The sequence below is a fragment of the Cetorhinus maximus genome, chromosome 7 (assembly GCF_964194155.1).
Source record: "Cetorhinus maximus chromosome 7, sCetMax3.hap1.1, whole genome shotgun sequence".
Lineage (NCBI taxonomy): Eukaryota > Metazoa > Chordata > Chondrichthyes > Lamniformes > Cetorhinidae > Cetorhinus > Cetorhinus maximus.
The window spans coordinates 52,448,693-52,464,304 of NC_135885.1; the positions used below are offsets into that span (position 1 = coordinate 52,448,693).

The 15,612-nt window shown below is 41.8% G+C and overlaps 1 protein-coding gene across 1 annotated transcript in view; it reads left to right on the forward strand.

Moving 5' to 3' along the window:
• The first annotated feature begins 11,918 nt into the window (after positions 1-11,918).
• The window catches only part of LOC144683114 (uncharacterized), a 55,273-nt gene continuing 51,579 nt past the window's right edge, over positions 11,919-15,612 (forward strand). Inside the window, exon 1 of the mRNA XM_078546132.1 lies at positions 11,919-12,208. Within this exon, the coding sequence (XP_078402258.1) occupies positions 11,919-12,208 (290 nt within the window). The remainder of the gene's footprint in view (positions 12,209-15,612) is intronic.

Below are 15,612 nucleotides of genomic sequence, written 5' to 3' on the forward strand. Positions count from 1 at the left end.
TACTTGTCACCTAATATATTTCAAAATTTATTTAGTGGTAGATTGGCCTCAGCTCAGCATTATCCAAAAAACTGCTTCATCCTCCCGTTAAAACAACACAGGATTTCAGATGTTTCATGTTATAGAGGAGGTGAAACCACAGAAAATAAATGTATCCAGTGTACCTAATGTCATATTACTGATATATATTTGATTACATGAAACACAATTGAGAGAGTTGCATTCTGGAAAGGAGAACATGCTAACATCCTACACTAGATGGTGCAAAACAGCAAATATGCAGTATTATTTTTGATCTGCTTTGAATTTAAATTTTGCCATGAATCTTAGGCAATAGGCAGAGAGCAAGTATGGTGTTCATTGTAGCTTGCTTAGGTTTTTGTTAGGAGTGGCTGAAGTTGAGCAAGTAATGGATGAAAAGACATCTCCAGTATCTGAAAGGAGAGTTTTTGGTCTATAACTAACTTTCCATTTGTAAGCCTTATTTCATACAGAGTGCGATAACGGCCCCTTCCTTCCTCTCCACTGGCGCAATTCCAGAATTCCAAATTCAGAGTCCGACTCGATGTGGTGCACTTGAGAAGTTTGAGTGATATATATTTGGGTCCAGAAGTATGAGCATTTTGTAATTTTCTTTTAGGGCTAAACAAGCCTTTTCCATCGTTGTATATCAATGCGGGTCTCAGGACCAGGTATTGATTACTTGCTGTCTGTCAATTGTCTAATATTGATCGCTAATTCCACTGCCCTCTGGAAGACACATATGTAGAACTCAAGGCAGCCTTTGTTGCTGTCAACAAAAACACTTTATAGATGGCTGTACAAGACATTGACGTCCCTGACATTCTCCTGAGGCTAATTTAATATCTACACCAGGGCTTCCCAAACTATGGATTGCATTCCCCAATGGAGTTGCAAGATGAGATTTTGGGGTCGCGAGCTCCAGGGCAGCAATGGCTGTCACGGAGCTCCAGGGCAGCAATGGCTGTCACGGAGCTCCAGGGCAGCAATGGCTGTCACGGAGCTCCAGGGCAGCAATGGCTGTCACGGAGCTCCAGGGCAGCAATGGCTGTCACGGAGCTCCAGGGCAGCAATGGCTGTCACGGAGCTCCAGGGCAGCAATGGCTGTCACGGAGCTCCAGGGCAGCAATGGCTGTCACGGAGCTCCAGGGCAGCAATGGCTGTCACGGAGCTCCAGGGCAGCAATGGCTGTCACGGAGCTCCAGGGCAGCAATGGCTGTCATGGAGCTCCAGGGCAGCAATGGCTGTCATGGAGCTCAAACTGAGTGCTAACCGCTGTGTGGCCCCTTTAATTCTCACATTTTTTCTATTGGTGATGTGGCCTAATGGACAGAACTTTGAGGTCTGATTCCTACTGCAAAAAAGCCTGTGAAAACATAGGTGTTTTTTTAAAAAAAACCTGCAGCTTAAACACTTCCCACCATGCTTTACCACCATACCCCACTCTCACAAATCACTACCACCTTCGCTCTCTCAAATCACGGAATCACACAGTGCAGAAGAGGCCCTTCGGCCCATCGAGTCTGCACTGACATGTGAGAAATACCTGACCTACCTACCTACCTAATCCCATTTACCAGCACTTGGCCCATAGCCTTGAATGTTATGACGTGCCAAGTGCTCATCCAGGTACTTTTTAAAGGATGTGAGGCAACCCGCCTCCACCACCCTCCCAGGCAGCGCATTCCAGACCATCACCACCGTCTGGGTAAAAAAAATTTTTCCTCACAGCCCCCCTAAACCTCCTGCCCCTCACCTTGAACTTGTGTCCCTTCGTGACTGACCCTTCAACTAAGGGGAACAGCTGCTCCCTATCCACCTTCTCCATGCCCCTCATAATCTTGTACACCTCGATCAGGTCACCCCTCAGTCTTCTCTGCTCCAACGAAAACAACCCAAGTCTATCCAACCTCTCTTCATAACTTAATCCACCCACCCTCTCACAGCTTTACTTCCCCACCCCACTCTCACTATGGGGTGATGGCAATTTTCAAGCCTCAAAATGGGTTCACACTGGGAAAAAGTTTGGGAAGCATTGGACTACAGACTCAGAGACTCATAGATGTTCACAGCACAGAAGGAGGCCATTCAGCCCATCGTGTCCGCACTGGTCAACAAAGATCTGATTACACTAATCACATTTTCCCATGTTTGGCCCATAGCCCTGGAGTCTATGGCAATGCAAGCGAGTATCTAAATACTTCTTAAATGTTACGAGAGTTTCTGACTCAACCACCCTTTCAGGCAGTGAGTTCCAGACTTCCACCACCCTCTGATTGAAAACATTTCTCTTCAACTCCCCTCTTATCGATCTACCTCTTACCTTAAATCTATGCCCCCTGGTTATTGACCCCTCTACTAATGGAAAAAGTGACTTCCTATCCAGCCTATCTATGCCCGTCAAAATCTTATACACCTCTATCAGGTCCCTCTCAACCTTCGCTGCTCCAAGGAAAACAATCCCAACCTATCCAATCTTTGCTTATAGCTCAGACCCTCTAGCCCAGGGAGCATCCTGGTAAATCTCCTCTGCACCCTCTCCAGTACAATCATGTCCTTACTATAATGTGGTGACCAGAATTGCACGCAGCACTCCAGTGCAGCCTAATCAGCGTTTTATCCAGTTCCAGCATAACCTCCCTGCTCTTGTATTCTATGCCTCGGCTAATAAAGGCAAGTATCCCATATGCTTTCTTAACCACCTTGTCTACCTGCCCTGCTATCTTCAGCGACCTGTGGATATGCACACAAGGTCCCTCTGACCTTCAGTACTTTCCAGAGACTCGAGACAATGGCCGGGATTTTCCAGCCCCGTCATGGCGGGATACACTGCTGGAGATTCGGCAGCCCAGCCAAAAGTCCATTGACTTTCGATGGGATGGGGCAATCTGGGCGGTGGGTGGGGCAGGAAAATCCCGCCCTATGAGTCTCATTGGAGAACCACAAATGTAAAACATTCTACATCATATCTGGAACCAAGTCAGAGATGCTTCGTGGTTCCATTGGTGTTCAATCATTTAATGGACTGTATCCTGGACTGCACCTCTGCAAGCAGTTCTCCATAGACCTGGATTACGCAGATGATGACCTCTTCACATCAGTGATCTCAGAGGTGTATTGGTAAGATTTCAACATGTTTGGGATATCCTTTGGGATATTCTGCCTGGGTAGTAAACTGTCACCAAATGAAAGTAGTGAGCCTGCCAAACTGAGGAGAGTTGGTTTAACTTCAGCAAGGTCTTGCACAGAATGTAAAAATCCCTCCAAAAGCAGAAATTTATCAGACCTGTCTTTCCAATAATTTTGTATGGATCTGAAAGGGTGCTGCTAAGCAAGACATAAAGAGATTGAAAACATCTCATATGCACTGTCAAAGTAACAGATAAAAATTAAATGGTTTGATTTTGTCTGCAAAATAGGAAAACAACCAGAAGATTGAACTCATCAATAATCATCCACACTGGGCACTCTTAACATCCATCTCGGAGATAAATTTCCCCTTAAATTGGGCACTGTAGATAAAAATCAAGGTCAGACTGAGACAACAACAATCTGGAAATTGGAGGGGGCTGCAAGATCATCCTCAGTTAAACTAGCTGTATCAGATCCAGTGGAACAGCCTGGTGCTTGAACCAAAAGCCATAAGGCGCAGTCACGGATGATCGGCTCTGCAATCCTTTGCCACATAAATGTAATTGCTTGCTTGTTGATTCAAATCACGCTCCAAGAAGTGAGCACATAATCTGAACTGACACTTTAGTACATTACAAATGAAATGCTTCATTGTGGTAAATGCAGTCCCTCAGATGAAATGTTATACTGGGCCCAATCTGCCTGTACAATGTGTATTGTAGTTACTGTTCAAAGAACAGAAATTTCTACAGGTATTCTAGCTCATCTTTATCCCACTAACCAACACAACCAAAACAGATTAACTGGTGATTGATTGTATTGCTGCTTGTGGGATCTTGCCATGCTCCAATTGGCAGTCATGCTCACCTATATAACAACAGTGACTGCACTTCAGAAGTATCCTTTTGCAGATACCTTTTACCACAATATCGGAGCTTTCTCATAGGCAGGAACCACAATGCACAGAATGGGAATTCCATTGGGCAATTTAATAGCAGTATGATGTGTGGCATCTCATATTTGTTTCAGTTCTCTTCCTTAAGTTCTGCCTCAGTGTGAAAAGTGTGGAGGCAAATTGCTGTTTCTCAGTGGGGAGCCTCTTGACAGAGCTGTGATACGATATTGCTCTATATTGAAACAGGAGATGACTTCAACTACTATCAGCATTTTGGTCCCTGCACTGGCTGGCTGTTCCTGCCCATGATTTGGCATCATTTTTGGGCTTTGGCCCAACCCAGCAAGTCCTCTCAATGTAGCTGCCTCATCGATGCTCCCTTTTGCCTTGCACTAGCTTCTGGGTATCTCCTGAAGGTGATTAGAGAACTGTTTGAGAACAAATCCTTGACAACCACTAGATGGTGTGAAGCCCAGTGCCATATTTCTGGATTACTTGATCATTTTTTTCTACAGGGAGAATTTGGAAAAAGGTTATATTTAATACTGAAGAATTGAAAAGTAAAATGTATGCTTTAAAAGAGACATCTTGATAAAATGTAGTTATATGCACATTGCTTATCCAGAAACTAGGAAATAAATAATTCAATAATTTGTCTGGATATTGGGAAAATATATTTCACCATTACATTAGAAAACCTTTGACTTTTGTTAGTTTATGAGCAAGTGGATAGACAATGGTTAGACTTTTTTATTAATTCATGGAATTCGAGCGTCGCTGGCTAGGCCAGCATTTATTGCCCATCCCTAATTGCCCTTGAGAAGGTGGTGGTGAGCTGCCTTCTTGAACTGCTGCAGTCCATGTAGTGTAGGAACACCCGTAGTGCTGTTAGGGAGGGAGTTCCAGGATTTTGACCCACTGACAGTGAAGGAGTTTTGATACTGTAGCAGAGTTTCTTTCAAATTAGAACTGACAGTTGGGCTTCAGAAGACAGAATATTGCACATAAAGGTAGACGGCTAAAGGCTGCAAAAGACAGGGGCATACAGGGTGAGTGGTTCTACGCTGGACTGTAGATAAGTAAGATGACCAGCTGATATAGGGTTTTGACACAATTTATTTATTTTATATCAATTGAACTATGTTGCTCTGCTCATACCTGTTCTGTAGATTTCACCTTAATGTGTAATAAAACAGTTTAAGAGTCCAATTTGCCTTACCTAACACTAACTTTGTCTGTCTTTGTAATTGAAGAAATATGGGTAAAAGACACAAATACCTGGTTCAAATCACAAGTGAATGCCACTGTTACACCTGGATTCCACTATTCTGCAAGTTGATAAAGGGAAGTGTGAGTCTACTGCCATAAAAGTGAGACATTCAGACTACTTACAGGACAACTGACACCATTCTTCCCACAAAGGTATCCAGCAGACCCAAATTCATAACATCCATGATTAATGTGTATACAGCCAAAGTCAATTTTCATGAGGGACACAACATTTTGCACCTATTTCTCCATGGATTTCCCTGCAAATGATTGGAAAGTTGTTACTGATCTTGTGTTGGCCTACAGATTTTACAATAGTTGCACAGATGTCAGAGCAGCACCTCCAACATACCATTCAGAAAGCTCTGAAGATACTATAGGACTGTTAGAATTCAAGGGTATCAGTCAATTAACCTTTTTAAACCCTTCACTCTCAAGTTCCAAAATGATCCAAAGTGATACCCTTTTTGGTGACAGTGGTTCTATTTTATTCAGTATAAGTAAGACTTGACACAGGTTAATGCCTGAGAAGTAGTATCAAAATGCAACAACATTACCATTACAAAAGCAAAATATTGCAGATGCTGGAAATCTGAAATAAAACAGAAAATGCTGAAAATAATTAGTAGGTCAGGCAGCATCAGCGTTAACAGAGTTAACATTTTAGGGATGGCAATGGCATAGTGGTATTGTCATTGGACTGGTATTCCAGAGACCAGGGTAATTCTCTGGGGACCTGGACTTGAATCCCACCATGGCAGATGGTGAAATTTGAATTCAATAAAAAATATGGAATTAAAAGTCTGATGATGATCATGAAACCATTGTCAATTGTTGTAAAAACCCATATGGTTCACTAATGTCCTTTAGGGAACGAAATCTGCTGTCCTTACCTGGTCTGGCCTACATGTGACTCCAGAGGGTTCTTAAAATGTCCTCTGAACAAGGGCAACTAAGGATGGGCAATAAATGCTGCCCTAGCTAGCGGCACCCATATCCCATGAATGAATAACTAGTCAGGTTAATGATCTTTCATCAGCTGGTTAGAAGTGTATCTCCATGTGATTACACCAAATGGTCATGTTATGACACAGAGAGTTGGTAAAGGCGGAGTTATTTTAAATCCCAGAGGGAAACTTTAAACAGCTGTCATAACCTATATTTTCAATTGGTATGTTTGAGTGCAACTCTGAATTCAGAAATGAAACCACCAAGCCTCCAGAGGTTTTTATATAAATTAAATTAAACATTTATTAATTTTACAATGTATTAAACATATACACATGTCTACAAATTACTACCACAATAACTATTAAACAAATCCCCAAATTAATCACTCCCAGGTAATCTTCCCCAAGGTGACAATAACCCATAGACTTAAACAGACACCAGGCAAAGCACATTTTATCTTACAAATTCAAAATGAGGTTCCTTTCAATTTGTTTCTTCGCACTGTTGTAGGCTTACAGGTGGCTTAGACCTTCCATGCCTCTGATTTACTCATACAAAACTCTTCGGTATATACCTAGCCTTCCCTTTGAAAATAAATTCTCATTTTATCACCAGGCCCTTTGGTCTCCACCTCTTCTAACAATAAAACCTCTTTCATAGTACCAATTTTATTAGTAATATAAATATATTGCTTGGTGTCTCCTAGCTAGGTGCAAGATTTCGCCCCCAGTCTTTGAATGGTTTATTCAACAAAATGCAAATGTACCCTTTACCTTACTGTTTAATATCTCAAAACTACTATACTCAAAGCACCCAGACTGGCTTTAATCCAATTAAGACACATACACTCACATCCACAGACACAGACCCTACTACAAGTCCAATTTAAAATAATTTCCAATAACATTATATACATTAATATCTTCTTGACACCTGGAACCATTGTGTCAGTCAGTGCATCATGTATACATACCCCTACCGTTATCCCATCCTTCCATCAGGGGTCATTTGTGAGGGTTCATTTCCCAAGCTTTCTCTAGCCAAATACCTCTACACTTTAAGTGCTTAGAGCAACCTTTCTTATATAAACATAAAATTCTGGAAAAACTCAGCAGGTCTGACAGCATCTGCGGAGAGAGAAACAGAGTTAACCTTTTGAGTCTGTATGATCCTTCTTCAGAGCTTTGAGTTTTTCCAGCATTTTCTGTTTTTATTTCAGATTTCCAGCATCTGCAGTATTTTGCTCTTACCTTTCTTATATCCTTGCTACCCAGCAAAGTCAATGGAAACTGATTTAACCCAATCATTACCTTGCTATGATTTTAGCTGCCCAATTGCGAGATGTGAAATACGTATTTGTCCACCCAGGCCACGTCAGTGTCTTTTGATTCCTGACCTCAACTGTTTTTTTTCCCTATTCCATGACCCTTATCAACATGTTGGCATTCCAAAGCAGAAAGTGCTGGAAAATCTCAGCAGTGCTGGAAAATCTCAGCAGTTCTGGCAGCACCTGTGGAGAGAGAAACAGAGTTAACATTTTGAGCCCAATATGACTTCTTCAGAACTAACTAACTAATCTGGGATAAATAAACTGGGATAAAAGCAAAAAACTGCGGATGTTGGAAATCCAAAACAAAAACAAAAATACCTGGAAAAACTCAGCAGGTCTGGCAGCATCTGTGGAGAGGAGCACAGGTAACGTTTCAAGTCTGCATGACTCTTCAACAGAACTAAGGAAAAATAGAAAAGGGGTGAAATATAAGCTGGTTTAAGGGGGGGGTGTGGGACAAGAAGAGCTGGATAGAGGGCCAGTGATAGGTGGAGATAACCAAAAGATGTCACAGACAAAAGGACAAAGAAGTGTTGAAGGTGGTGATATTATCTAAAGGAATGTGCTAATTAAGAGTAGAAAGCAGGACGAGCAAGGTACAGATAGCCCTAGTGGGGGTGGGGTGGGGTGAAGGAATCGAAAAAGGCTAAAAGGTAGAGATAAAACAATGGATGGAAATACATTTAAAAATAATGGAACTAGGTGGGAAAAGAAAAATCTATATAAATTATTGGAAAAAACAAAGGGGAAAATCAGAAAGGGGGTGGGGAGGGAGGAGAGAGTTCATGATCTAAAATTCTTGAACTCAATATTCAGTCTGGAAGGCTGTAAAGTGCCTAGTCGGAAGATGAGGTGTTGTTCCTCCAGTTTGCGTTGAGCTTCACTGGAACAATGCAGTAAGCCAAGGACGGACATGTGGGCATGAGAGCAGGGTGGAGTGTTGAAATGGCATGCGACAGGGAGGTCTGGGTAATGCTTGCAGACAGACCGAAGGTGTTCTGCAAAGCGGTCATCCAGTTGGACCAAACGCAGACTGGGTGACCGCTTTGCAGAACACCTTCGGTCTGTCTGCAAGCATTACCCAGACCTCCCTGTCACTTGCCATTTCAACACTCCACCCTGCTCTCATGCCCACATGTCCGTCCTTGGCTTGCTGCATTGTTCCAGTGAAGCTCAACGCAAACTGGAGGAACAACACCTCATCTTCCGACTAGGCACTTTACAGCCTTCCGGACTGAATATTGAGTTCAACAATTTTAGGTCATGAACTCTCTCCTCCATCCCCACCCCCTTTCCGATTTTCCCCCTCTTTGTTTTTTCCAATAATTTATATAGATTTTTCTTTTCCCACCTATTTCCATTATTTTTAAATGTATTTCCATCCATTGTTTTATCTCTACCTTTTAGCCTTTTTCGATTCCTTCACCCCACCCCACCCCCACTAGGGCTATCTGTACCTTGCTCGTCCTGCTTTCTACCCTTAATTAGCACATTCCTTTAGATAATATCACCACCTTCAACACCTCTTTGTCCTTTTGTCTGTGACATCTTTTGGTTATCTCCACCTATCACTGGCCCTCTATCCAGCTCTTCTTGTGTCCCCCGCCCCCCCCCCCCCCCCCCCCTTAAACCAGCTTATATTTCACCCCTTTTCTATTTTTCCTTAGTTCTGCTGAAGAGTCATGCGGACTCGAAACGTTACCTGTGCTCCTCTCCACAGATGCTGCCAGACCTGCTGAGTTTTCCAGGTATTTTTGTTTTTGTTATAAATAAACTGGGAGTTGATATTGATGTTGGGTGCCTAAAATGGAAAGAAATTCTATTTCACAGAATTGACAGAACTTGATTTTTATTTACAAGAAGGAGCAAGAAGGAAGTATTAGAGAGCACATCTACCTTGTTTAGGATTGAGATTAAGTTTTCCCTGCTCCACACTTTCTATTGTCTTGATTGTCATAATTTTTGGGGGTTGATTCCTCAAGATGATTCAGAATATAGAAGTTGTCATGTCTGCCATCAGATTAGTTTGCCTCTGTGGTGTGTGCCGCCTTCTCCTTTAAAATAATATAGAAAGGCATTCCAAAGCCCAACATACATCTCAATGTGTTCAAATTTATAACTGTGTAGTTTGAGTTGTTTCAGCTGCCATGTGGTAACACAACATGGAGCAGGCATGTAACATCGCAAGTTTTTTTTAGATGTCAACTATCAAGTTCAAGCTGAAAAATGATTGGTATGAATCATTGTATTGCGTGACTACCAGGAATATAGAAGGCAAACTGGATGGATCTTTCTTCATCTAGCAGTTTCTATTTCCTGAACAACATCAACATAAAATCTGAAATTTGTTGAGAACACTCCTAGGAAACGATAACCAAGAAGCTGTTATGATACAAACTGCAAGTCCAACCTACAGGTTAAGAAATGATGTGGGTTTTTTTTTTAAAGTCATCTGAAGAGAAGGTCCCTAATTGAAAATTGTTTTTTTTGGAGGGGAGGAAACCAAGCAGAAGTTACAATTATCAGAATTTTATGAGAAATGCACTAAAGGGACGCTGTGGGCTAGATGTACTGAAGGTCTACTCCTTCCTGAAACACCGACTGTGAACAGATGCCAAGCCATCACTAGGCGGGTAAGGAGAGGTGACTTTAAAATCGGGTTTGAAAAGGCTTTTAAATAGAGAAATGGAGAGGTGGGAAAAAAATATTTTTAAGTAAAGATAGGTTGGAAACAGCATAAATTTGGGGTTCCTCCTTTATTTGCACTGTGTGAATAAAGCAAAGCAATTGTACAAATACTGTACAATGAATATCAAATATGTACAATGCGAACTGGAATTGTTTCTTCTTACATGCTCGCCAAATCAAGATACAGATGTCTAGTTCTCACAAAGTGCCCCTCCCCTAAAGATACAGTGTAGTTTTGTTGATACTGTATATATAACTACATAATTCAGTTAAAGCTAGTACAGTGTAAAGAAATATTATCAATAGTTATCTCTTAAATGTATGGATCCTCAGCTCCCTTCGGGTAGAATTCATCTCTGTGATTATTTTTATAAGATTCTGGTTACCCAAAAAGCCCTTCAAAAGGAAAAAAGAAAAATTGAACTAACACCGATTTTATAAATCGTGAGCAACTTGGAGCCAAGTTTAATGATGTAAGTAACAGACACTTGTTAATAAATGATGCCTTCTTGTATCTTTGGCCAGTTAAGGCTCACGGGTTTAAGTTACCTTAAAAATCACCAAATATGACCAGTGAAAAGTAACAAATATTTGAATAAATCAAACAAAATTGAAGAGACGGAAAAGAAGACTGAAAGGTGACCTGAAAAGTGCCATGCCGAGTGGGTGTGGACCACCACACCATCCAAACTTTCCGATCACAGCAACACTGGACAACCTTGTTGGGGCTCTGGTTAAGACAGTCATTAATGTTGTCTAGCTGCTTCCTTCAATGATGGCCTCTTGCCTTTCTTCCATTAATCATTCTGCTGGTGATTTGGTGTTTCCTATCCTTCTGCGCGGATGACATGTGCGAAGAACTCCATTTGCCTTCTTTTGATACTATTTAAGAGTTCACTTGTTTCTCCGGCCTCGTTTAGTATTTCTTCCTGAGATCCTTTATCTAACTTACCCCTAGATCCTTCGTAAGCATCAGATTTCAAAACTGTTAATTTTCTTTTCTCCCTCTTTTTCCTGACCTGATAAAGGTCTTTATATTATGAAGGCGTCTGATATTGTGGAGAAAATGTTTCCATTTATGGGGGGTGTTCAAAACCACGGGCCATAAATATAAGATTATCACGAATAAATCCGAACTTTACATCTTTACTGAGAAAAATGTTAGAACATCTTAGAAAAAACAACGTGGAACTAGTTAAAAACTTGAGGAAGAAAGAAATGGAAGGGTTATGTTGATAGGCTGAGATGGAGTCAGGTGAAAGTCGGTTCTGTGGAACATAAACATCGGTAGGAATGTGTTGCTGTTTCTGTGCTTAAATGCTGTGTAATTCTATGCACTTTAGGGATCATGTTGGGGATAAGGATAACTAAAGTAACAAATATTTGAATAAATCCCTTTCTACTGCCGCTTTATGTACATTTGCGGTCTGAAAGCAACAGTAGAAAGAGTTTTATTCAACTATTTGTTACTTTAGTTAGCAGCTACTTAACTTTGCATTTTCTCCGACCAAAGTCGAAGTTATTGATTTGTAAGTTCCGGCGTTGTACGATCGAACTCACCTTGTCAAGGTGAGTGAAACCCAGTCTTTCTTTGAGCTGATTGGCGGCTGGCTGAGAGCTGCACCAATTGCAATGGTCGGGCTACGTCAGTCAGCGCAGGTTTCCCGAGTAACGGCGCTGTCAGTGGCTGCGAGGGAACTGCCGTCATTCAGCGGATACCTGGATACCTGGATATCTGAGCAATTTCACCTGGGGCTGAGCGCGGCCAAGATCCGCAATCGAGCGGCAATGTTTTCCCGAAGGACGTCCAAATCAAAGCACTCAGTGGATCTGAGTTTTCTGAACTGCGAGGAAATGAGTTCGATCCTAAAAGTGCTGGAGCGGGATAAGGAGGTTCAGAGGATAAATAACGAGAGGTTGAAGTATGTCGTCCGTGTGCTTCTTTTGTTTCATTACTTGTTAAGGCTTGGCCTCAGGGCTGATACTGACAGCGCTGTCTGAAACTCGAGGCTTGTTGAAATGTGGAGCCAGGGATGTTCTGGTTTTCTCATAAATGCTTTTGATTGTAGCTGTGTGAAACAAACTGATTGTTTACTTTTCTGGTATGCTATAAATACTGTCATAATAGTCATGCATTGATTACCTGATTTTAATGTTCCCAGACTCTCGAAATCGAGTGATCTTGTCCACTTCGATGCCAGAAACGTACAGAACCAAAATTTAACAAAATACCAGCCAACAGGAAAATGACCTGTTTAAGGTCACGAAACAAAAGCGCCTAAAGCATAGAGCAGAATTACTCATGAAAGTCAATGAGAAGTTGTAAAGATATCTCTTATCAATCATCCACACTATTAAAGTACAAAATGATAAAGGAAATTTAATCTTGGGAAATTGCCAAACTAACATAATCGTTAAAATATTACAAGCAGCACTAACAATGAGAATAATTTCACCAATCTTCGACCTGAGTGAAGTGCCCATTAATAAATCTCCACATACTTTCAGTTGAGTGTGCCTACCAAGGAGAGTCTCCACACCCACTACAGCTGTTGGATACATTCAATCCTATCGGTTTACTAACTCCTCCAGTGAGTGTTCTCCCCACCTCAGCACCATAAGATCAATGAAGCAGCATCACCGATTCCTATAGCCACTGTTTCCAGTATGTGGGTCCTGTAACTTTAAAAAATCACTGTTATGTGTATATATATTTGAATTAAGAAAGCATTTCTGCCAATCATATCATAAAGCTAACATATCGGACCGTTCACTGACAGGTTGCAGATTTGTGCTGATCAATCCTCCCCCATATTAGCTAAGTTCTGCATCTTAACTATGTTGCTGTAGTGAATTGCTAAAAAGTCAATTACTTCCATGTAAGGAGGGAAATTGTAAGGAGAGGCACCTCTGCTCCCCTGGCAGTCCTTAACAATGTGGATACCAGGGAATTTCTTTTCCAATAATATACTTTATTCATAAAATTTCTAGAAGTACATTACATGACCTTTCAAAGTCGACATTACATAAACAAACCAAATCAGTTTCTTCCAAAACTGTATGTTACTCATTCCATTTACAATTAGAGTTAATATTTATAATATTCATTACATGTCAAACACATAGCCCAAGGGGTTTTACCTAGTTTTCAGCCCCTGGGTGTACTATGGCTGAAAGGTCTCAGATGGTGGCCTTTCCCCATTACACTTTTGCAGCAGCTGCCCCAAGCTTTAGTACATCCCTCAGCACATGGTCCAGGGCCTTGATGTGCCAGTCTGCAACACTGGGTGGTAGACAACTCTTTGCACTGGAAGGCCAGCAAGTTTTGGGCAGAACTTGTCTTTCACCTAGTTGATGATCCTTCAGCAACAGTTGATGCTTATCTTGGTGTGCATCCTTGGGAACAGCCCTTGGAGCACAGAGTCATGAGTCTGGAGCTGTTCGGGATGAACCTCAACAAAACCCACTGCCTCTCTTTCCAGACCTCCTTCGCAAAGGCACATTCCAGAAGGAGGTGGACAATGGTCTCTTCTCCACCATAGCCCCTTCAAGGGCAACGTGCTGAGGGGGTGAGACTCCAGACATACAGGAAGGATCTGACAGGGAGGGCCCTTCCTACCTCCAGCCAAGCTATGTCTTCATGTTGTTCGAAAGTTCTGATGATAAGGCATTCTGCCAAAAAACTTTGACAGTCTTTCCAGGGAACCATTCAACAGAATCCACCATCTCCTTTTCCTGCAGGGCCTCAAGGGTATTACATGCAGACTGCTGCTTAGTGGATTTGTGGTCAAAGGTGTTTATCTGCATAAACTTTTCCATGAGTTAGGCGGTGTGGCATGGTCCAACTGAATGGACTGCCCCAGAATGTTCAGACGCATCCATTGTAGGGACAGGTAGAACCTCAGAAAGTAGTGACACTTGGCGTTTGTATATCGAGAGTCTACGTATTTTTTTTTTTTGTAAAAATATACTTTATTCATAAAATATCTTCAATCACATTCAAAACCATTTCAAAAACAACATTACAAGGGTACAATCCAGGTTAAACTTTTACAAAATGTATCACCAGGTGCATCAGTACAAACAATATTACAATCATTTACAGCCTTTCATTTTGATCTGTACAGCCCGAGGGGCTCTAAACAGTTCCCAGTCTCTCGGGAAGCACCTTCAGGCAGATTTTTTTTTTTTTTTTTTTGTAAAAATATACTTTATTCATAAAAAATCTTCAATCACATTCAAAACCATTTCAAAAACAACATTACAAGGGTACAATCCAGGTTAAACTTTTACAAAATGTATCACCAGGTGCATCAGTACAAACAATATTACAATCATTTACAGCCTTTCATTTTGATCTGTACAGCCCGAGGGGCTCTAAACAGTTCCCAGTCTCTCGGTGCGCTGTGGTAGAAAGGTCTTAGACAGCGACCCTTCCCCATTGCGCCTTTGCGGCAGCTGCCCCAAGCTTTAGTGCGTCCCTCAGCACGTAGTCCTGGACTTTGGATTGTGCCAGTCCGCAACAATCGGTCGGGGACAACTCTTTGTGCTGGAAGACCAACAAGTTTCGGGCAGACCAAAGCGCGTCTTTCACCGAGTTGATGATCCTCCAGCTGCAGTCGATGTTTGTCTCGGTGTGTGTCCCTGGGAACAGCCCGTAGAGCACAGAGTCCTGTGTCACAGAACTGCTCGGGATGAACCTCGACAGCAACCACTGCATCTCTCTCCAGACTTTCTTTGCAAAGGCACAATCGAGAGTCTACGTATAGCTTAATCCAGCTGCACACAAAGGTGACCATCAGGATGAGGGCAATGTTGAGTACATTTTGCCAGGAATATACCGATGCTCCTTATGCCCATAGTTGCTAAGTTGCGAATGATGGTAAATACATAACATGCTATGATCCTGTCATTTGGATCCTATAATAGTATACCTCCCCATGTTTGGGCAGATTTATTATACTCCCAATGTCACTTCCAGGAGAAAAAAAGTGTTGCATTTATACATGCACTTTTCAGGACCATCTCAAAGTGCTTTACAGCCAATGCAGTACTTTGAAGATGCAGTTACTATCGCTATTGTTGTCAGTGCTTCCAAACGAGGATGATGTGTGCCAGGATTCATGATTTGAAGCATGAGTTGGTATAGCCTGCTGTTGGTGGTGCTGGAGGGTGCATGGTGGAATAGCTTCTTGTCTGATTTTCCATCCCCCTCCTACGCAGGTTGCACCAGTGAAAAACATGAGGAAAGTTGACCCCATTACATTTTGTAACAGATGTGTCTTTAATTATGAGCTTTGTTTGAATTACATCTTTTGTGATGTAT